Source organism: Micrasema longulum, unplaced genomic scaffold (genome assembly GCF_059751315.1).
Source record: "Micrasema longulum isolate JH-2025_06_02 unplaced genomic scaffold, ASM5975131v1 h1tg000585l, whole genome shotgun sequence".
Lineage (NCBI taxonomy): Eukaryota > Metazoa > Arthropoda > Insecta > Trichoptera > Brachycentridae > Micrasema > Micrasema longulum.
In genome coordinates, this window is record NW_028277781.1 from 7,223 (window position 1) to 30,487 (window position 23,265).

At 31.0% G+C, this 23,265-nt stretch overlaps 3 protein-coding genes across 8 annotated transcripts; 2 read left to right on the forward strand and 1 right to left on the reverse strand.

The window, feature by feature from the left end:
• The first annotated feature begins 537 nt into the window (after positions 1-537).
• LOC148280383 (uncharacterized) lies at positions 538-5,808 on the forward strand. 3 transcript variants are annotated; one of them, XM_088228476.1, is made up of 6 exons: positions 538-917; positions 3,428-3,551; positions 3,838-3,993; positions 4,082-5,055; positions 5,162-5,281; positions 5,361-5,376. In XM_088228476.1, the coding sequence occupies exons 1-5, from the start codon at positions 801-803 to the stop codon at positions 5,171-5,173; spliced, it is 1,383 nt and encodes a 460-aa protein (XP_088084602.1). In that variant the 5' UTR covers positions 538-800; the 3' UTR covers positions 5,174-5,281; positions 5,361-5,376. The 3 variants fall into 3 exon arrangements, with proteins under 3 accessions (XP_088084602.1, XP_088084600.1, XP_088084601.1); XM_088228474.1 differs by having other exon boundaries at positions 4,082-5,281; positions 5,361-5,808; XM_088228475.1 differs by having other exon boundaries at positions 553-679; positions 4,082-5,281; positions 5,361-5,808.
• A 2,300-nt stretch (positions 5,809-8,108) lies between these two features.
• On the forward strand, positions 8,109-15,192 carry LOC148280384 (uncharacterized). Of its 2 annotated transcripts, none has more exons than XM_088228477.1 (5): positions 8,109-8,652; positions 8,735-8,880; positions 10,274-10,455; positions 11,262-11,539; positions 12,322-15,192. In XM_088228477.1, the coding sequence occupies exons 1-5, from the start codon at positions 8,298-8,300 to the stop codon at positions 12,408-12,410; spliced, it is 1,050 nt and encodes a 349-aa protein (XP_088084603.1). In that variant the 5' UTR covers positions 8,109-8,297; the 3' UTR covers positions 12,411-15,192. The 2 variants fall into 2 exon arrangements, with proteins under 2 accessions (XP_088084603.1, XP_088084604.1); XM_088228478.1 differs by having other exon boundaries at positions 8,113-8,652; positions 11,277-11,539.
• On the reverse strand, positions 13,730-22,917 carry stas (Transmembrane protein stas). 3 transcript variants are annotated; one of them, XM_088228480.1, is made up of 5 exons: positions 22,709-22,917; positions 22,366-22,495; positions 21,658-21,786; positions 19,987-20,324; positions 13,730-19,130 (listed from the first exon to the last, which is right to left on the reverse strand). In XM_088228480.1, the coding sequence occupies exons 1-5, from the start codon at positions 22,734-22,736 to the stop codon at positions 18,961-18,963; spliced, it is 795 nt and encodes a 264-aa protein (XP_088084606.1). In that variant the 5' UTR covers positions 22,737-22,917; the 3' UTR covers positions 13,730-18,960. The 3 variants fall into 3 exon arrangements, with proteins under 3 accessions (XP_088084606.1, XP_088084605.1, XP_088084607.1); XM_088228479.1 differs by having other exon boundaries at positions 22,592-22,898; XM_088228481.1 differs by having other exon boundaries at positions 22,612-22,735.
• Between the last annotated feature and the right edge of the window lie 348 nt (positions 22,918-23,265).

A 23,265-nucleotide genomic window follows, 5' to 3' on the forward strand; every position in this document is an offset into this window, starting at 1 on the left:
GATTCAAGGTAATTTATTACGTTTATTTCTATTTTTATATATCTTTAGCTTTTTAATCTTTTTTTTTCTACTGAATATGTACTATAACTTGAATTATAAAAATAAAACTTTTATTTTATTGATTGGTTAATAGAAATAGCCATTTGGCAATAAGCCAATGTACAAATTACATTATGTACAAAAAGTTAAATAAAATAAAATAATAATAGCCACCAAAATTAAAATATTTGGATAAATCATAAAAACGCATAACTTACTTATATGAAAACAATAATTAAATAAAAATTAAATGGAAATAGCAGGTATTGTCTATGTTTTTTTTTTGAAAAAAATATTATTATTATTATTTCATGTCAACTCTGTTGAGAAGTAAACGCGTTAACCACTAAACCTTTAGCTGGACTAATAATGCCTGCACAATAATTTGTAGCAAATATCTCCATCTAGTGAGAAAATGTTGAAAAATTGCACAGTTCATTCTCTGATAAGGTAAATTATGATTTTGTTTAAGCACATTATGTAGTATGTAATGAAAAATATACTTGCGGTGTCGCACTTGACTCACCTATGTTTTTGATAAGATATAAAATAATCAAGCTATCGTTTGATAACAACATGGCGACTGTTTCCTTTGTAAAAAAATATAATAAATTCAATGTTTTTGGTTGAAAAAAATACGGTAATAACTTACTTCAAAAACATTATTTTGAATTGTTAGTGAAATTCGATGTTGTATAGTGATGGATGGAAGTGAAATAGTGATTAAACGTATTGATTACTGAAAAGTAATATCCAATAAAATGGATAACCAAATTTTCCGAACAACATTATCTGACAGGCGATTTGCCTCATCCTGCAATATACAAACCAGCGAGAAAAAAAGATGGGGGATTTTGTTCGCTACTTTCTTTTGCAACGTAAGTTATGTTCTTATATTTTATAAGACTGTGTGTAAAGAAAACCGATTAATTAACTCAGAAAACCATTGTAGTTATGTTTTTGTAGGTTACTGATAAGCTGACATATTTTTGCAGAATTTCTGCGTGAACTCGACTAGCGCAAATGTTTGTTTTTGTCGTTCTAACAAAAAACACATTATTCCTTCATTTTAATGCAGAAACGTTTTTAAAGTAGTTGCTTAAGTTTATTTACTTTATGAATATGGTTTATAGCCGATGATTAGCAATTATGTATTCATTTTGAGCCCGATGACAGTGATGAAGATCACAAAGTAATGTCACGTGCACTCGACCATATCTCTTCATAATGATATAAAAATGCATTCTAAATTGGATGTTCCTACACCCCCTCTTATTAAAATAAATGGTACAGAAATTTATCTCACGACTTCCGTCAAAAACTTTGATATTATCAGACATAAGCATTTAGGGTGCCACGACCAGGTTAACGAAGTTAGTCGTTAACTTCATAGCAGTTTGTACTCAAGATTGCAGAATTTCTTTTCAATCAATGTTAAGCAAGCAGTAGTCCATATCTTACTTCTACCACTCCTTGATTATGCAGATGTATGTTACCCAGATGCTAATTCTGAACTGCTTGATAAATTGGAACGATTGCAGAATGTCTATAGGTTTTATCAGAAATCTTCACAAATTTGACCACATAACCGAATACCGCACGCAACTACACTGGCTCAATATCAGGCATAGAAGAAACATTTACATTCTATCACTTCTTCACAATATTTTGAATAATTCCACTTCACCTGTTTATCTTCGGAGAGCTCTTCCAACCTCTATCACAACATGGACTTTATTTTCGTTCCAGAAACAAGACAACGTTTTTAATACCCAATCATCGCTTTAACTTTTTTGCCTCCTTTTTCACAGTAGTAGCTGCTCGATTGTGGAATAATCTACCCACTGGTGTCAGAGACGCCCCCTTCTTTATTTAAATTTAAATCAAAATTGAAATGTCATTTGAATTTTTCCTTTCTCCTTCTTCTTTCTTTCCCATCTCCTCTCCTCTCTTCATAGTATAGTGTACATGTTTGGTTTATTTTTGTTTCAAATTTTGCAAAAAATTATAAGATTCTGTATTAATACCTAGAATATGCCCATGTATTTCATATTTTCTCAAACTGAACGGTTTGGGCAGGTTTGAAGAAATTGCCTTAAGGCAATATGCCCACCCTTGTATGTATATACAGTGTTAAATAAATTAAATAAATAGATAAATATTTGATAGATAATCTTTGACATTACATGTGTATTAGACATAAAATTAAAGAAGGCCTAGGGTACAGTTTTTATTTTGTTTTACATAGTTTACGGTACAAGTGATTTTTTTAATATAAATACTGCACAATTTTTCATATAAATATAGTAACGTAACGATAGGTAGTTCTGCATGACTGTTAAATAGTGCGGTTTATTTCCAATTAATTTATAATTAGTAAACGATTATGGCTAACCTTTTGATTTCTGTTTTTTCTGAATCGAGTATCCCTTCCCAACTACTCACGTCGAACTCTGCCGAGGACGGTGGACGTCTTTTACGTTGAATCCACGAATGTGTGTCTGTGGCGTAAACATAAATTGTTTCATTTATTTCATTGTGGTTTAAAAATATCGAAATACTAATTCTAGTAAAAACATCTTTTCGTTTTTCAAAGAAAATGGTTGTATTATTTATTGTTTTGGCGTTTACATTCTGAAATAACATTTCCACAGTGTAAACGCTATTTAGAATGAGGATGTTGAGTGATTTTTTATTTGTTCCAATCAAGCCAAGAAACTTTTTATTTTATTTTTATGTATCGTGATTAAATGAAATTACTCCGCCTGTGACATTACGAGTTCCCTTCGGTGAGTACTGGTAATTGGTATGTTGGATTCCCGTAAACCGGAAATCTATCACAACACTGTATAATTGGTTGATTTGAAAGAAATAGTAACGTTCATTTTTATTCAAATCATTTTTATTCTTTTTTTCATACATTTTCGGGAAACTTCGCCAAACAATTAAAAACTCTTTTTTTTTACATCAAATTTTCCGTAGCACTAAACTTCCTCATTTCCCATCATCATATGTAAATATGAACTTAAGTTAATGATGATGGATAGCTTTGAATGCCCGAAATATGTGTTCCTATTAATATTTATTTATTTATTTACACTCTTTATCAAAATACAATTCCATGTTCACATATTAAACTCATATAGGTATATGGCTTTAAATAAGAGATTTGTTTATCTTATTTATTATATTAATGAATTATATATTTTTTTTAATTTACATTTATCTGTAATATAGAAAAGTATTTTTTATCTTAATTGCGTTGTGGTTTTAGAATAAAATATTATAATGTAAGTTATTATTTGTCCTGTAGTGAGATTAACTGACGAGACATAATTTTATGATCCAGTGGAATGAATACTAATAAGTATTTTTATATTATTTTCAGAGTGTTCTATATGGAATTCTTCAGTCTTATGGCATAATATTATCTAACCGATTGTATTCTGGGGTACCAATATATGAACTGCTTGCCGCTCCTTGTATATTTTATGTTTCGTGGTGTTTGGCAGGTAAACAATCGTAAATTTTCGTAGGTGTAATAATCACTTATATGTGATTAATTTTATAATATTTACGTAAGCCGTTCTTGGTTAGCGATTTTGATCATATTTGGAGTTATACTCAATGTTTCTTTTGTTTTAATAATTTTAATATATAAACATCAAAAGAAACCTAGAGCATCCCTAAAACCACTGTGACTGGGTTTAAGTACATAATTTCATCTAAGAAGAAACGGGAAATTAATATGTTTATTATCAATAGTTTCTATCTGATATTTTTTTAATTTTCTTTTAGATCCCTGGTTTCGTGAAGCAGCTGATTCCTGGAAATTTGGAATAACGAGCAGAACTTTAGCTTTTACTGGAATTTTCATGAGTTGTCTCGGTGCAGCCTTCTGTACAATAGCAAATCACCAAATTCTGCACTCATTAAGTTTTGGACTACTTGGAGGTAGCCAAAATACATTTAAATTCCAAGTATTCTTCAAACTGCATTAAAATACCAATCTTTTATATTTCGTTTTGCTTTATCTTTCCAGGATTAGGTACAAGTTTAGTACTGTCACAGATTAATTTTGTGACAGAGGATGTCTTTCAAGTAAATATCAACCGAGTAAGGCTCTTAGGCCAATATGGTCGAGCAATTGGACAATGCTCTTTTCCTTACTTACTAATGATTATTTTCCATGCCTATGGACAAAACATGGGCTACTTACTTATGAGTGGTTGTGTGATACAATTACTGCCGATAATTATGTTTATAAAAACTACACACATACAACAGCCAAAAGGAAATTCGCAACTGAAATCTTACGTAAGAGCGTATTCTATATTTGAAGATGATTTGTCTATGGCTAGTACCCATGATGTTCAACTAGTTGATTTATCAAAGAAATCGTGGAAAAGTCCCTCTGATGAAAATTTAGCCAAACACACCGATGAGTCTGAAGAATATTGTGACGGAGCTGAAGAAGAAAATGAAAGTATTGCTTACGACAGTAAAATAATTAACTTTGTCAATAGTCGGATACTTTCTCAAATATTAGAAGAAAGTGAACATGAATCGGACGAAGAATCAATTAAAACCAGTGACTCTAATACATCAGATAAACCAACAAACGATAAAAAGAAAATTGCTGGAGATATTAATAGACTTAGCATAATAAGCGATAAACTTGATGAAATCATTGTTAAATCCGAAACTAAACCGGTCGAAAATATCAACAGAACGATTTCCGATATTTCTATTCACCGTAATGATAGCAAAGAAAATAAAACCGAATATTCGAGAATAAAAGCCAGTGAACACTCCATGGACTGGCTCAATGATAACACTCACCTAGAGTACACGCGAAACACTGTAAAAACTTTTAATTGTGGGTGCTCATCATACAAGTGCCATAGAATGAAAAGAAAGCTAAGAAATTTTTCCGATTATATGCACGAAACATTTGTTGTATCTTTGATACTTTCGTTAAAAACAATACAGTTTTATCCAGCAGTTTTATTGAAGGTTTGCTCCATGTTTATTCCATTCTGCCTCTCCTCGCTAATAGCTCTATTAGCTAATGACATAGAACCCAAACTTAAAATGCCTCAAATTGCATTTGTTATTTCAGTTCATGGCATAGCCTGGCTGATTTTTCTGGTATTTTCGCCATGGGTAACTGCGATACCAAATTCTAAATTTAAATATGTAGCTGCTTTTGGATGCTTTTCATCTGCAGTTGGATTTTTTGGTGAGATATTAAAATAAAAATTAATAAAACTTTTATGTCAATATCAATGACTCTAAACTAATGATGCTGATTTTTTTAGTTTTAATGGATTCGAGTCAATTTGAATTCATCACCCTGGGGTCTATAATCACAGGAGTTGGATTTGGAGCAATTTCCACAACATGTGAAGAAACAATGAGGAATTGCATCGGTATTAGAAAGTGGTCTAAACTACGAGGTTCCTTGGACACCATTGCTGGACTGATTATAACGGTTTTAACTATTTGGATGAGTGTTTTGCTCACATCAGAACACGGATTGACAAATTGTTTTGGTGTGTTAATAACCCTCCTTTCAATTTCTGGACTAATGTGGGTTGCAATTCCACTCGCTGTTGCTATTAAGGGTCATGACGTTCAACACTTTTGGTCCGAAATTTAAATAATTAAAAAAAACAGTTATTATTTAAAATAACGAGATAAAAGAATTGAAATTTTTAATTAAATAGTTATTATTATTTATAATTTATATTGATACATGTTATACAAATAAACGTATTTTTACTTTTTTAAGCAAATGATTTCATTTTTTCTTTTGTAAGAAAAGTTTCTGCTTTGCAATATATTGTGTTTGTTTTTACGTTATACTCGTATATAAATATTTGACGCGCTTTATAGAGTAAAACATTCAAAAAAGCAGTGACACGAAAACGTAACCATAGTTACTGAGTTTATATATTTATACCAGGGCTGCATTCCACAAGAATGCATATACTACAAAAACTGGGAGGATACCAATTTCCGGTACATAAAAAAGTTTGTTTTTAAATGTTTCGAACAGCATTTGTTTTTTACGGATCCCAATCAGATAATTTCCTTAAATTCCTTTAATTTCTACCCATTCATTTCTTTTTACTGAATGTTGGGAATACTAAAATAATATTACCTGACATTTATTCTATTTTTAAACCCATATTCCATCCCTGTTTGAAAGAAGAGTTTCGGTTTCGCGTCGTTTGGCATCGTCTGATATTTTTAAAAAATAATGTTTTTTTTAAAATATAAATTATTATATTTATCATCATCATTCCCTTTTCGCACCGAATGGTGCACAGGGCACTGCATTGGTACACCAACGCAGTGCATCTTGATCATTTTTGTTACATGAAGGTAAGATGATCAGTATTACGCTTCTGGTACCAGTCCAGGGATTATGAAATATTCTTGTGTAAAAACACATTTTTAAATAAATATTTCATTTCAACCATGCCGGGAATCGAACCCGAGACCTCTTGCATGGGCTTTATAATGGGCATGCGTAAGCTTTATTAATTTTTATTTACAAATACTTTCCAATGAAAAGAGAAAGAAAAAAAGAGAAGAAATAAAATGATCCCCCCCCCCCTTCCAGGATGCCACTTATTATAAAAATCGGAAAATGTCTGCAGTGTCCGATGTTTTTTTACGATACTTTTAGACATCTAAGAGTATGTTCATTTTGCAATACATCAACGCCCCGGTATCAATATTTTGGGAGGCGATGTTGCATCCCTGTTTGGGCATTATTTAAGTGTCAACATATTTGAGGGATCGGGGCGCGTCTATGTGTATTAATTGGTAGGTGTTTTTTTACTAATAACCGCACACTCCATCAAATAGACCCATTACTTAAAAAAGCAGAATTTCCAGAAGAGCGTAAAAACTAAAATAACAATACTTACATGGCTGAAAACCCAGATTTTTCGATGAGAAATTTGTTTTTTTTTATATTATTTAAACCAATGTTGATGTGTCATATACTTTAATAAAATAATATTATATTTTTCAAAGAAAATCCTTATTGTCATTAAAAAAATCATTGACAATTAGCAGGCAACATGCTAGGGTTTCATGCTAGAGACATAAAAAAATAAACGTGTGAGGCGCTAGGCGTTTCATACCTATATACAATCTAGCGGCCGATCTGTGAAACGTTAAAATATATACGCTAAATTTTTTGTTATTATTATTTATTTTTTTTATTAATTGAAAAAAAATGTTTTACCAGAATTTTAATAAACATTTTATCTGCCATTTGAAACATAAAAAAAAATTCAAGATTGTTAGCTTAGAATGTGATAAGAGAACGGACGCAGCAAACACCAGTGACAACTGTCATCAAGCGGAGGCGATACGGTTGGCTTGGCCATGTACCGCGGATGCCTCCTGAGATTAACCACGCGTGCCTACTTTACAAGGCATCAGGTTCTCGGCGTCCTAGACGTCCACTGCTGACTGTTCGTCGGCAGTTCATGTCAGAACTACGAGACGCGAACCTGACTTGGTAGGATGCACAGGAGCTGGCCGCTGACAGAGATGCCTAGAAGATCTTCGTAGACACCATATACTCCAACTAGGGAGTGGACATGGAATGATGACGATGATATACAAAGTTTTTGGCGGTCTCGTCAACTGGAAGCGTGGCGATTTCTGTAATCTGGCTACTCGGTGGTCGGGTGAGGTGGGTGGTCTGAGGTCGCGAGGGTCCTGCAGCTGAGTTTTGCGGGCAGAATGGGCCCATTCAGAGTACAGACGCAATCAATCATTTCTAGTCTAATAGTAATAATATATAAGATGGTCATTGTTTGAGAATGAAACGTTCAAAAAAATGTTTGTGTGTCAAAAAGCTATCAACCTATCAAATCGTAAATCTAGAATTTTGTATTTTTCTTAGCATGTGATTTTTTTAAAAATAATTTATTTTGTATACTTTTTTTTTATAAACGCAAAATCTATTTTCAAGATATCTGTAGTCTGTGCTATTTTATGAGTTATGACTATTTTGTCGGAGGTGTATGCGCTGTCATGTATCATGTGTGTTGACATTTGTGATTATACAAAAATCTTCGTCTATGGTTTTGTTAGATTTACTTTCTTTTTTATGTCTTCTGTCATTCTGTCGTCTTCATAATAATATTATCGTAAATGTTATGTTTTTGTTTTCATGTTTAACTTAATATACTAAATTATTTAAACCAATCATATTAATTATATAATACATGGCTAACAAACGGTTACTTCGGGAATACAAGCGGTCCCTTAAAAAAATTCAAACGCATACTAAAAGTCTAGGTATAAGTGACAGTGAATTTGAAAACATCTTCGAAAATTGTTTAAAAAATGTAACATCCAAAGATAGCCTTAGCTTTCGAACTATTTTAAAGAAATATTTAATATTGCGGCTTTTGTGCACTATAAGTTTTATTATTTTGTTGTTTTACTCCATAAACTTTATGTTTGATGGTAAACCATTCAGCTTATTTTTTTGTAAAATTCAAGAATTCATTTATCCAGGTTTAAGATTTTTAAGGATTATATCAATACCAATTATATCCGCTTTTCCATCCTTGACGGGTAAATATCTTTTGATTAAAATTCACTTAATTAAGTAGTGATATTACAACAAATTAGGTTAATATTGTTTTACTATTTTTAGAGCTCTATGATGAAACATGCCTCATACAAAATCCTTATTTCCATATCACAGATATGGATTGTTGGCCATGTAACTCCATATCATATGTTACTGAGCTAACAACTATTGATTTTGATCCGAATGCATCACCTCCGTTCTTATACAAGGCAAGTGGAATTTAATAGTAATATTATTCAATATCTTTTTATTTTTTATTAATATACTATATAAAATATTTTTTTGAAACACAATTAGTTTAAGAGTCCTCCTCACTATTCTAAAGAGGACTGTAGTGTTTAAAAAAATATATTTTATGTATTTCACATGTCATTCAAATATTTTTTTTTCTTCTATCCTAATTTTCCTCAGCAAGATTTAGATTTCTTATTTGAAATATTTATTATTTATTTACGTACTTATTCAGTCCATTCAACGATGGTAAACACATTCCCTTATAATACATACAGGTGCAATTGAAATAAAATACAACTAAAGAAAATGAAAGATTTTATTGTTTGTTATCCATTAACTTAACTTTATGTGGAAGCATATTAAACAATTTGGCAGAAAAATAATCCTCGGACCTTGGACCAGATGTTGTATTAAAGGGAGGAATATTAACAGTGATATTATTTCTTGCCCTTGTTATTTATTCATGTTTCTGAGCAGGGAGATGTTGATGTCCATCTCCAAATCTGTACCAGAAAAGCGTTTATTAGGCAAATCTCAGGTACATCAAAGGCTTTGAAAATTTCTGTAGATGGGTTTCTTATTGGTATCTTGAAAATAACTTTTATGATGCCTTTTTGTACTCTAATGATTCGTTTAAGATGTGTAGCTGCAGCGGGTGCCCATCCCTATTAGTCCATATTATTCTAAATGAGATTGGCTAAGCGCGTAGTTTTTTTTTTTCATATCATTATTTCTTATGATGTTTCTAATATTCTTCAATAATAATATTCACTACAATTCACTTCAAATAATAGAGGTCCAGTAATATTTCTTTATTTAGTTGATTTGTTCTCATGTGTGGAAAGAAGTCTTGAAAATTGTAAAAGAAACTACAGTGACTAAAAGGCTTACCTATTGTATGAGGATTACAGATTCGATTCCTGGTGAGGTCACAATGATTAAAATGATTTTTTTGCTGAAATTCTCAACTGTTATTAGTACCTAGTTTACTGTATAAAAAAATAATAAAAAAATGTCAACTTACAAATCCGATATCAAATCCATTAGAAAAAAAAGTGAAAACTGAGTTAACAAAAAAGCTTTTGTATGCTTTATTTTAATTTTATTATTATTATAGTATATATATATATATATATATATATTAAAAGTGGAGTGATACGGAATGGCCCAACACAAGTATCCTTTTTTTGTTTGTGGCATTGTATTGAGTAATATATAGAAAACTGTAATTGGCCTATAGTTTTGGTTTATTAGTTATTTTTTTGTTGCAATGGCTGTTTCTTTAAATAAATAAAAATAAAAAATAAATTATGTACAGCAGTTAATATTTTTTAAATAATTGTAATTGTTTTATAATTGAATTTTCAGACTGAGCAGAAAAAAGTTACTTTTGAAGATTTGAAAGCAGTTTATAAAAACAATGAAAAAGTTTTTGATAAAGACGCTTCAAAAATAATTGTCAATCATAAAAATACCATGTTTGTTGGAGATTTCTTCTTAAACTATTATTTTAACTCGTCAAGAAAGAAAAACGGGTCCAATTTTATGTGGTAAGATTAAACTATAATTAATTCGGAACTAATTTTAAATGTAACTAACTCAAAACTGGCAGTGAAAGACGATTTATCATTAGGTGGGCTTTTGTTGCGAATTTAAAAAGATAATAATAAGTGGAATAAGCACCCTACTTCTCCATACTTATAGAAATTAAATTGTTGATAATAACCGGGAAAACATAGTTAGGTGATTACTCTTTTATGTTATGTCATTTAAGGCATTTAGTAAGAAAAGTTTCTTACAACTAATAAATTGATTGTGTGTAATAAAGTACATTGATAATATTATCCTTAATAACGTTATTTGTCCTACGTGTTTTGGAACATGTGTGAACATAGTTGCATGCTACAAAATGAGAAAATAAAAATAAATTAAAAATTTGACTTATGTGATTGTTCCCCCTGCCCATAAATATACACTGGCAGCTATTAATAGTGTTATAATATAAATAATAAAATATTGCCACGAACTTTATATTTTTCACATTTTTTAAAAATTAAAAAATAATGAAAAATGCAGTATATTCTTAGAAATACATATAAAATGTTTACATATTAACTTAAAACGGTGCCGTGAAAAATCTATTTTAATAAATATTTCACTTTAACCTCATACACGGCAGCCAAACGCGCTAATCACTATACCACAAGTTGGGCGGAATCAATAAATAATAATTTAATAAAATATAATTTGGACAGAAAAGTAACACTCTGTATACAAGGTATACATACATCTGTGTGAGAACTGTGATGGCCTAAACTTAGACTGGGTTACCTATACCATCTGAATAAAATCTCAGTTTTTATGATTACAGGCGACTTAACAGAATGTTTCCTGCTCAGTTAATCAGAGCTCTATTCCCAAGACCGAAGGTCATCCCTCGATTGGGTTTATCCACAGAAAGATTTGTGTTGATTGATGAACCGGGAACACGGTCATATGTGTTAACAGACCCTGAATGCAATTTTGTTTTTATAACACAGAGTGATGGTGAAAGATTGATTATATTGCAGCCGGCTCCAGAATGTCAGGGACAGTGTAGTCCTGTATCAGTATTACTGAAGCCTCCATATTTATGTAAGTGTAATTATTTTTTTGGGCCTTTCCTAGACCATATATACAATTTTAAAAAATTTAAATCATTTTCTTCCTTTACAATCTACTTAACTGAAAATAACAATGATTACAACTCAGGCATATCTGCGCACAATACTTTTATGTATTCTTAATTTAACCAAAAATAGGCGCAAAGCAATCATACCGTCGGGATCGTAGAACAACGACACATGTGATTTTCTTCAACTTTACGTGAGAGCGGTTAATTTTTTTTTTGACATTATGTCACAACTTGATAAGTACAAAAGTATACCATTTGATACTTGTAATAGTTACATATATGTAATTTTTTTTTCAAACCTGGAAAAAAAGCTTTTGTAAAACTTTTTCAATATCAAATATAAAAGAAAGTCAATGTCGCATTTTTCGCACATCCGTCGTTGTTCTACGATCCCGACAGTTTATATTATAAATACCTGTATTTGGGGTTACTAACTGTCACGAATTTTACAGGACGTCACAATTCTCAGCCATGATTCTGTATTTTATCTCAGCCCTGTTCTGTATTTTAATAAGAATATGGGACCATACATGTGTCCCATATTTTATCTGAATTTTTTCATCCGATTTTAAAGTAAAACAACAAATGGCTAAACTTTCAGCCCCACTAATTGTATTAAGATCCTGAAAAGTATATAACATCAAATAATTTAGTGTAGATCAAAAAAAAAAAACATTTTACTCCAAAAAATATATCAACTTTGCAATCTCATACACATTTAAATTGTTTTCTTTATTTTCAGTGTGGTATAACTGGTGGTATTGGAGACCTATAAGTCACCCTACAAGCACCAACCTTACATCCATAGCATACATCGGATCGTATTGCTGAGCGAGATCTAAAATAAATTTCAAATGATGTGCCTTCTATCAACTCAATGCCTAGACGTGAAAATGTTCAACCTCCAAATTTAGTCTAAAAGCATCTAAGTACCACTTAAGTACACAGCTTTTAATTAGTTATTGAATTTTTAGCAGGCTTACATCTCAATAATGAGGAAGTTCAATGTTTTTATCTTATTTGTTTATAGACTATTAAAGTAAGTCAAAATATTTTTAGAAATTTTATGCATCGTATTATCAGCGCTATGACTTTTTTAAATTTTTGTATTTTTTAAATTACTCCGTGTGTGACATCTGAAGTTCTCTCCCACTTCTTCCGATGAGTTCTGCCGATTGGTCATTTGACTAAGCGTTGCACTCATTTTTACCGCGCGAAAGAATACATTTTTTATATCTAATTTCCCATGAACTTCCTCATTAAGAATATCTTATATCAATTATTGTGAATATTATGGTAGTTGCTTCTTCCAGGTGAAAACACATCAGACTAAATATTATTGATATTCAACTCACCAGTAAGATTAATCTGAATTGCAAGAACTTTCACTTGTTGCTAACATTCTAAATATTTTTTAAAGTTTGAAATAGTATTTATTCTATGTAATCTAAAGTATCTCAATATCTATTCTAACAAAAATCCATATATTTCGAGTGAAGCGATCTTAAAAAAGTAACACTTAGATAATATCTCATTAGTTATTATCAAAATACATTTTTGTTGTTATGGTTTATGTTTAAGTTATTTAAATACTTTTGCCTAAAACCAATGAGCAGATGCAAAGGGTAACGGTGGATATTATTATCCAACTAATAAACTACACAACTTACGGAATATTATGTCTACATAATTCCTTGTCAAGTATAGGGCACCTATGTTGTTATGGAAATCGACCATAAATTTAGATAAGCTTTGGAGCCTTATACATACAGAACTTAAATATAGAGTGCCAAATAGAATCCTAGTCAATTGGTAACATTCAAAAGCTATGTACATTACTTTTGAGTAGTTTCATATTTTTAAGTTTACATAGAATATTTTCTCGACTTGTATAGTATTTTATAAGCATAAACACTGTATAATATTTGTTATTTATTATAAGTTAATTATGTAAATAATATAAACTATTTTATTTATTTATTTTTTATTTTTATTCATATAAATATATACATACTACAAAAAAATATATTAATAACGTATCCCAAACTCTAAGAGGATAAGGGCCCCGTGTTAAGTTGGTATAAAACATAATGGCAAGTGGAAGCACGTACATAATTACTGGAATATTTTATTAATAAATAAAACGATTATTTAGTTGGACATTTTTTGTATTTAAACTATTTGCAAACAAATACAAAAACATTGAAGGATGATATTCTTAAAAAAATATTTGTTTTTATAAAACATATCGGGTTGTGGTCCTGTGGCTAGTGTCTCGGACTCACGGACCAAATTTCCGAGGTTCGAATCCCACTTTACCTCAACTTGATTCCATTTTCTAATAGTGAGTTATTTACAACTCGTTGAAAATGGCCCTCAAAATTAAATATTTGGGTAAATCATATAAAACGCAAACATTTCTTTTAAAAAAAAAAATTTTTTTAAATATGTAACACACCACTTTTTTTTTCTTCATTTTTTGTAGTTGTTTAATTTTTTCATTCACAAAAAATGGTTGTTTCAAACGTAAGTTTGCATTTTTTTATACAAAATAAAACATTTTCTTTCTAATACATGAGTGAATGTATGGATTATTCTAGAATAAAGTTTTATTATTAATGTTATTTATGGGTATGCTACCATGATCGTAAACTGGTGAAGGCAAGGTGATCAGTCTTACACTTCAGCTGTCAGTCCAGGCTAACAGTTGTAGCCCTCATTTTCCACCAGTGGTGCTTTTATTGCACACATTAACATAACTTTTAAGAATCCCGAAAAAAATAGTGTCTTCTTTTGTTAAAAGATGAATAAAAATCGTTAATTCATATTTTTCAGAATATTTTAATTTGAGAGATTGCATCTGATATAAATCTTTAAAAGTATTTATCAGTATTTTTTTAAAATATGAGTTTACTTTCTGAAAACCTTGGCCTTATCCATGTTACAATAATAATTACTAATGGTACAATAATAATTCAATGTTACAATAATAATTATTCATGTTACAATAATTATTATTATTATTGGCATGGGCAATTAAGAACATTACACTTTATTAAAAGTAAATAAACACTCATTCTAGTATAAACTCGGCCAGATTGTGAGCTGGAGACTTAATGCGCGGTAGCTCGATCCGTTTAACCTCAGAGTAATAAGGCGCCACGCCACAGCTGTAGAACGGACAAAAATCATTCTAGGATTATCAAACACGAAGTTAGCCATAGTTTACAGCAAAACAATGGGCCGTACTATTTATGTACAAAAACTAAACGTAGTTTATATCAATTGCATAAAAATTTTATTACAGCAGACAAGAAAAATAAAAAAAATAATTTAAAATACTTGGTTTCAAATTAATTACTATATAACATTATGACTAAACTGATATTTTTACTGTTGCCATGCATTTAAATACCGGACTCCCATTTTAAATGGTGGATAGGTTCCCTTCAATAAAAATTCATTCAGGATATCAAAAAAATAAAATATTTCATCTTAATTTAAAAAATGGTAGGTAACAAACAGGCGGTAGAAGTATCCGTTCACGCACATTTGAAACAACATCGTTTTTATCACTCGAGATATCCGAAGCCTTAAGGTACGTCTCGAAACCAATAGAAAGCTTATTTAAATCTTATTTCAGACAGAAAAAGGTGGCCGGTATTCTGTAGAGAAAACTTCTATGGTCGATAGCAAAAGTGAAAAATATTAAGTTGGTTTCTTATGAAAAAAATTGTCTAAGAAAGTGGAGGAAGGTCGTTATTACTTTTATTAGCCTGACGAGAAGGACATTAGTAAAATAATCAGTAAAGACATTATAAGGTCTTCTAAAGCCAACATCTAATCATCATCTAAAACCCCCAACGTCGAATAGACAAGGAAAAATATTTTTTGAGGAAGATCTATCCATGGCTGAATAAACTTTACATATATTTTTTATAAACTGTGTCAAATAAAATTTATTTTTACAATAAATAAACAAGAATAGGTATTAAGTAAAAATTAACAGATTTTATAGTTCATTTATCGGATTTTCAATGTTCATCTATTAAAAATAGAAACTTTAAATAAAATAAAAATATTGAAGCTGTATGAGTTTTATGTGATTTGCTAAAAAAAAAAGATGGAATTTTCCAGGTTTGCAAATAGTACCCTCCAATACTAAAGTATTTTATTTATTTATAATGCTACGATTTTATGATATTAAAAAAAATAAAAAAATATTTAAAATAAAAAGAAATATTGGCGTTCTTATGATTTACCCAAATATTTAATTTTTGAGGGCCATTCTCAACGAGTTGTAAATAACTCACTATTAGAAAATAGAAATCAAGTTGGGATAGAGTAGAATTCGAACCACGGACCTTTGGTCCGTGAGTCCGAGACACTAGCCACAGGACCACAACCCGATTTACTTATATAATACATGTTTATGTGCAGAGTAACGTTTTTTATTATTTCACTCTCCACTCGTTCATTTACAGGACCAGTTACCCTAGTATTAAAATTAGTAATTTTGATTTGATGACAGCAGTTGTTTTTTTTTTTTTAAGGGGGTGTAATATTTCAACTTTGTCCTTATATTTTATTTATTTATTTATTTATTTATTTATTTATTTATTTACGGACAAAGTCCATTATAAACATTACAATTAAAGAAATTTTTACAAAGGAATAAAAAAATATAAGGAACAGAAATAAGCAGCAAAGACAGATGATAGATTTTTTAGATTAAGTAAAAAGCATAGGCTAACTATACAGATTCTTTAGCTGATTTGTAAAGAAAGACATCCTTACACCATAATAATCAAGATCTTGATGATCGTTCACCCGCCTGATCATTCTGGGCAAAGGCGACTGTGCACCATAATTGGTCCTGTAGTGACCGAGGAAAAGCATTTCATTATTTCTTAGTCTACGGGTGGGAACGTTAAAAAGAATCTTTTGCAAAATTTCAGGGGCATCAATGAGACAGTTCATAATTTTATACATGCAGATTATATCTGCAATGCATCTGCGTTTTTCAAGACTTGATATGCTTAAAAACCTCTCCATATCAGAATATGAATAGTCTCCTCTTTCCAATCCCATCTTCCATGCAATTTTTCTTATAAAACGATGTTGAACTGATTCAAGGCATTCATTCATTTTGTTGATATAAAGATAATAAGTTGAGTTCTGGTCAAAAACTCAAATAAATATTTAAAAGTAATAATACATTTCTGTCACTTTTAAGGCTATATTATTTATAAAACAGTAATATAATGAGATAAATATATAAATTAATACACATTGTGTATAATTTATTTAACAACAATCCCCAACCTAAACCTATTTGAACTAAGTCCTATTTGAACAGCAGGACCTCTATAATCCGAACCCTCGCTAATCCGAACACCTCTGTAATCCGAACGCCCACTAATCCCTCCCGCGGAAATCCGTGCTATTACCAACATTGTGCTAGTTGCTTACCGAATGTCAAGTACATATCACGCGCGCATTAGTTTTTCGTAACTCGTTCCGCCATTTTTTTTGCCATTGCATCGCTCGCACATTTCGACAGTTACATATTTGTGGTTTTAAATCATGGCTTCAACATCAAAAAAGAGGAAACATACGACCCTGACTATTTCTCAGAAATGTGAGATTTTAGGTAAACTAAAGGAAGATGTGTCATTAAGTTGTCTTGCGCAGAATTATGGTGTGGGCAAATCTACATTTTTTTATATTAAAAGTAAGGAGGAGAAGATACAATCTTATGTTGTGAGTATGGAAACGGGTCCAGGTGTTCGAAAGACATTAAAAGCGCCCAAAAATCTACAACTCAAAGACGCATTGTTTACATGGTTTATTGAACAATGACGAAAAAACGTTTCTTTGTCAGGAGAAATTTTGATGGAGAAGGCGAAATACTTTCATGGAAGGCTTGGGTGAGAAGTTTTCTGCCAGTAAAGGTTGGTTAGATTTTTTTTTTAAAGACACGGAATTCACCAACTTTAAATATCCAGCAAGAAGTTGTCAACGCCGTCAAGCCTTTTCAAGACAAATTCATGGATATTATCAAGGAGAAAGAATTAACTGCAGAGCAAATCTATAATGCGGATGAGTCTGGATTGTATTGGAAAACAATACCGGAGAAAATGCTGGCATCTGAATTAGAAGTTAGAGCACCAGGTTCCAAAGTATCCAAAGAACGAATAACATTTATGCCTTGCGCGAATACTGCTGGGACACATAAACTGCCTTTGTTAGTCATTGAAATAGCCCAAAAGCCGCGTGCCTTTTCTTCTCTTCGAAGCTACCAGTAAATTACATGGGGCAACGAAATACATGGGTTACGAGACCTATATTTCTTGAGTGGCTTAAAGAATAATTTATCCCTGAAGTAAAAAAATCCTATCCAAAAAGAATCTACCACTGAAAGCATTGTTGCTTCTCGATAATGCGCCGGCACATCCGCTTGATGAAGACCTGCAATCCATTGATAAAAATTTTACAGTTTTATACATGCCTCCAAATTACCCAGCTCTTATCTAGCCAATGGACCAAAACGCTATTCAAAACGTAAAGGTCAATTACAAGAAAAAACTTTTGCTGAACGTTTTCGCACAGCAAAAGTTGGATTCTGAATGCACTGTAACGGATGTCCTTAAGAAGACGACAATGAAAGACGCTGTTTTCACATTTGCCGAAAGTTGGAATCAGTTGAATGGGAATCTAATGAAAAAGGTTTCCCTTGTGACCTTAGTTAAACGTCGAAGAACGTAATGACAATGATTTTGAACCCAAGGATGACGTTCCTTTAGCGTTTTACGTTAATAGAAGAATTCTGAGACTGAAATTAATGACTTCCTATTAAGCAACAATGACCTAAATGGAACTGAACCCGTTACTGATGATGAAATAATAAGGCAAGTAACACAAGAATGTGACGGCGAAAGTGAAGAAATGTTTAATGCTGAAGCAGTAGCAAATATTCCCCATTCAAGTGCGGTGTCTGCCTTATATACATGCCTAGAATGGGCTGACCAAGTGGATATTCCTATGCCAGAGAAGATGCTTTTACGTAAATTGAGAGACAAAGTTTTTTACTAGTCATTAAATAAATCTCGACAAACTAAAATATTTGATTTCTTTGAAAAAGTTGAATAAATACATTTGAAATTTCACAATAAATATTTGTTTTATTTGATAAAAATACCCTACAGTTTCTCTGTACTGTATTCCGAACACTCCACTGGTCCGAACAGAGGGTAAATTTTCGACGTTCGGATTAAAGAGGATCTGCTGTATGTAGATTAATTTATAAATAGATAATGAAATAATTTATAAATATAACATATTAATTTTAAACATAAATGTTTTTTGTCAGAAAAAAGATCTATTCGAATTTTGCTTTTAATTTATTCTTCATCACAACCGGAATGAGAGAGATGCATGCAAATACTGATAGAAGAGTTACTGATGTCCATGACCAGGCATCTGATGATGATGTCAAGGTGTGTAAAGTCTGTCCAGCTTGAATAGCTACAAATGTTGGAGGAGCTACACCTGAAAACAACCAAAAGTAATTCTAAATTATATACATAATTGGTTCTCACTGTTAGATAAAAAAAAATGTGACGTTGACCACAGGCATCTGGTTGTGCCACAATTTTGTTTGAAATTGCTTGAAACACTAACGAAATTTCCATTTTGTTTCTTCGACAATCTGACAGACAGAAAAAGAATTCAATTTTTAAGTAATACATTTGTTATATACACATTCATTTGCTAATTACACATGAAATGTGATTGCATCCTGTTTCTTTAAGATCCTAGCAGTATTTCTACACTTTAAAAGGACACAACACGGCATAGTTGAATTCAAATCAGGAGTTGTGTACTGAGCGACGTCTACAAAGAAACTAATGGGTCAAAACGTAAACCTACTCATTTATGAGCAGTTGAGTCGCCTTCTGTTTGATGTGCGTATGCGGTTTCTGGACTGTTCTTAATTCTATGCTCAAGGGTTCCTTGTCTGATATGTTGTCCCAATTTAACGAACATTTATTTTTATCAACTTTTATCTTATCGACATTTATTCTATTCATCATGTTTTGACACTCGTGTGTATACACTCGAGTGAATACACAAGAAGTTATTAGTCGAATTATGACAGTATATTATTTGTGTACCCAAAACTGTGTCCCAAAAGGATTACGGTCACTAACCTAATCTAGCAGAACCACTTCAAATATTTGCTAAGATACAATCACTTTAATAAACATTCTTTTGAATTCATAAGAAAATAACATTACTAATTGGTATGAAGAGCAATAAATCAATGTTGACATTTCACAGAAATACATTTTTAAGAAATCATCTAAAGATTGACTTCATAATGTTTAATAATAAATTCACTTACCTATAAATGTTCCTAATGCAAAAGGTATTAAAGGCACTCCGATAATGGGAGCAGTCAGATTAATAAACCAATTTGGTAGGAATGGAGTGACCCTCAAAAATACCATGTAGTAAAGAAGATTCCCTTTATTTTTCTCCACTGCAACTGCCCATTGTTGGGCTTTGTTCGGGAAGTATTTCTTGATCAACTTCTTTCCAAGTAAATGAGAGAGGAAAAAGCAGAGAGATGCCCCGATAGCAGAGCATGTACACACCATTACTATGGCTAGAGAGAAAGGAAACAGGAATCCAGACAAAATGCTCAGAAACAAAGATCCCGGTATAGCGAATGACTGTAAACTGTTTTAAATGTTAAGGAGTGTAATAGTCAAATAGAATGATAATTTTTTCATGATATTAAATGCTAATTAAGAGAAGAAAAGAAAAACATCAATAGTTTAGGAAAAAGAACTAATGAACTGGACAATCGACATTGGCTATACTAATATACCAGTGCGAGCGGTGAGTTTTTAGAAAGGTAAGCTGGGAGGCAGTGGCACATCCTAAAGAATAGCTATTTTTAATTTGATTTATAATCTCATAACAAGCGATGCTTGCGGCTAGTATTGACAGTTTAAAAAAAATTCAAATCAACTGAAAAATCTGAAAATCTGATCATAAGTGAATTAAATACACTAATGATCAGATGTTTGTTATTTCTGCTCAGAACGAGCGTCTAGGTTAAAAAAACAAGATGGCGTCATTAAGTTGAAATCCCAAAAGTTGGCTTGTGTGTTGTTTATGAAACACACGATTCAAATAGAAACGGGTTTTCATGACTAAATAGCTTAATACATAATAGTTTAATGTCAAAATTATTGTCAATTAATTTTAATCAATCTTATTGCAAACTACTTAAAATGAACACGGACAATATAATTCAATATAAAGTCGATATTATCAATGGATAGTGAAGTTTTCTGGTGGTACGTCACTATTGCGGCGACTCAACAAAAAAGTACAGCATTTGTTTCCTACACTTAACTGTCAATATTTACAGAACTTCACGAGTGTGCAAACGTGAAAAGTCTCTTAAGTTGACTGCAGAATAGTATTTTTTTTATCATAACTCAAACATTATCAAAAAAGTTAAAATACAACAGAATAACATGAACTATTGAGCTGTCATTGATTTGTCATTCACATGAATTTTATTTTAGTTTTCACGAGTCTTAGTTTATTTAAATCCAGCAAAGAAATAATACTGGTGCGCTGATATTAAGGATTCAAATGTTAAAATCATTTGCAATATTGAAAGAAAAATAGCTCAAATGAAGAAGTATTGAATGACTTAATTGCATTTAGAAAATCTCCACAAAAAAACAGTAATCGAAATAATTATTTTGCTAAAAGAAATCTAAGATAAGGGGTTTAAAGACATAAAATAATTAGCAGGGTTACTTCAGCCATAGATTAAAGATATTTACTTTAACTTGTTATAGGAGCTGTAAAGAATGGTGTATTTTTTCCTAACTATATGCTAAAAATTTGTACTGTAAAACATTATTATCGATGTCAACAAAATATAGTAAGCAGCGAATAATCGCTTATATGGACGATTCTTCCTTTTAACATAACTCCGTGGAACAAAATACTTACCTAAATAGATATGTAAATTTACTTAAAAGGATACAATATGTAAACTAAAAATACTCCAGCCAACACTTCTGTAAAGTATTTATCTTTATACCTATCCAACACAAGTCCCAATTGTTTTGCGTCTTCAATATTCATTGGAATTCGTATATGTTTTTTTTCATCACTGAAAAACAAAACGAATTACATAAGTTTATAATAAAAGCAGTACTTGAATGTATAAATGCACTTATCCTTAAGTATTATAATCATACTTCTAATACGTACTTTTAATATTAAAGTTTTGCTGTAAATTTTACCCTAGTTTTAATTTAAAAACAGGTACTACATTTATTCATTACTTAATTGTCAGAGTTTAATTCATTTCGCTTGCCTGATTAGCATAATTATGGAAGATCTTATTATTTATACACACTTGCACATTACATTTATCACACTCATATACCTAAGTATACTAATGTGGGATATGTTCTTAAATGCCATTGGTCTATTATGGGAAGAAAAAAGAACTAATAGGCAAATCAATGTTGTATTTGCCACACTAAAATTCAACTGACTTTAATCGATTATTGCATATCAACAGACTATGCTTTTAGGAAAGACGTCTTACGCGAATTATTGATAATATTAATATAATAAATAGTATAATAAAATGAAATATAAAAAATCGATTGAATGTGGCATTATTTCTCAATATATTTCTTAAGAAAGAATTGAATGGATTGAAAAATGGTTTAGCACTTACGGTTCTAACTGAGGAAATTTGCTATAAATATATCCTATTGTTAGGAGTGACATAATAAATATCACAGCAACAGAAAGCATTGCTTTTGTGGTTGACAAACCATTTTTGGCTGGAATGTCCGTATTCCTATCTGTAAATAAATAAATATTTTTTAGTCAAAATGCAAAGTAAATTATACTAACAGTAAAGTGCTACAAGTGGATAATATACGTGAGGATAACCATACAAAAAGGACGATATGGATACCGTGATCGGTAAATTCGGAATCTGGTGTTGGAATTGGGAATATTGGAGAAAAGGTTGGAAGAAGTCACAATTGGGCTTTGAATTGGTGGATTTTCACCTCCAACCATATCAGTCGCACGAGTCATATTTTCTCCTCAATAAATAACTTTGGAATGTCGAGAAGCGTACATAAAATTTGACTATTTTTAAATTATTTAGATACAGCAAACAGACATTTTTAAGGATAATTTATAAATAAAAAATCGATGACAGACGAATAACCTGTCACCTGATTTTGTTTGAAAACGAATACGAAATTCAAGTTCCATAGAAAACAGAAAATATGAAAAGAGTTTGTTACACTACAGTAGACAATAATTTTTAGTCTATAATATTTTTATTTGGCTATATACTTTGTAATATTTATCAATTTATGTGTATTTTTATTTCCTCTATACTTTTCCGTCTAATATATACAGGATCAAAAATTAAAAAAAAAGCTTTTCGATAAATATTCTCGTTTTTGATCAATACCTACTGGATTGTGGTTTTTGATAAGCATGCTTTGCAAAATTGTTAATAGTTGGAGAAAGATTTTTTTTATTTCTACTTTTTTATGATTAATTTGAAGCGGTATTTTTTTTATTCTTTAGCCTGGATATTCTGTACTGTAAT

Bases quoted from the DNA above. Each gene is read 5' to 3' on its own strand.
- LOC148280383 (XM_088228474.1), top strand. From the start codon at position 801: ATGGATAACCAAATTTTCCGAACAACATTATCTGACAGGCGATTTGCC. The intron at 3,552-3,837 runs GTAAACAATCGT...ATTTTCTTTTAG, and splicing joins TGTTTCGTGGTGTTTGGCAG to ATCCCTGGTTTCGTGAAGCA. The intron at 3,994-4,081 runs GTAGCCAAAATA...TTATCTTTCCAG, and splicing joins AAGTTTTGGACTACTTGGAG to GATTAGGTACAAGTTTAGTA.
- LOC148280384 (XM_088228477.1), top strand. From the start codon at position 8,298: ATGGCTAACAAACGGTTACTTCGGGAATACAAGCGGTCCCTTAAAAAA. The intron at 8,653-8,734 runs GTAAATATCTTT...TACTATTTTTAG, and splicing joins CGCTTTTCCATCCTTGACGG to AGCTCTATGATGAAACATGC. The intron at 10,456-11,261 runs GTAAGATTAAAC...ATAAAATCTCAG, and splicing joins AACGGGTCCAATTTTATGTG to TTTTTATGATTACAGGCGAC.
- stas (XM_088228479.1), bottom strand. From the start codon at position 22,736: ATGACTCGTGCGACTGATATGGTTGGAGGTGAAAATCCACCAATTCAA. The intron at 21,787-22,365 runs GTAAGTGCTAAA...TTTGTTTTTCAG, and splicing joins AAATTTCCTCAGTTAGAACC to TGATGAAAAAAAACATATAC. The intron at 19,131-19,986 runs GTAAGTGAATTT...GGTTGTTTTCAG, and splicing joins TGCATTAGGAACATTTATAG to GTGTAGCTCCTCCAACATTT.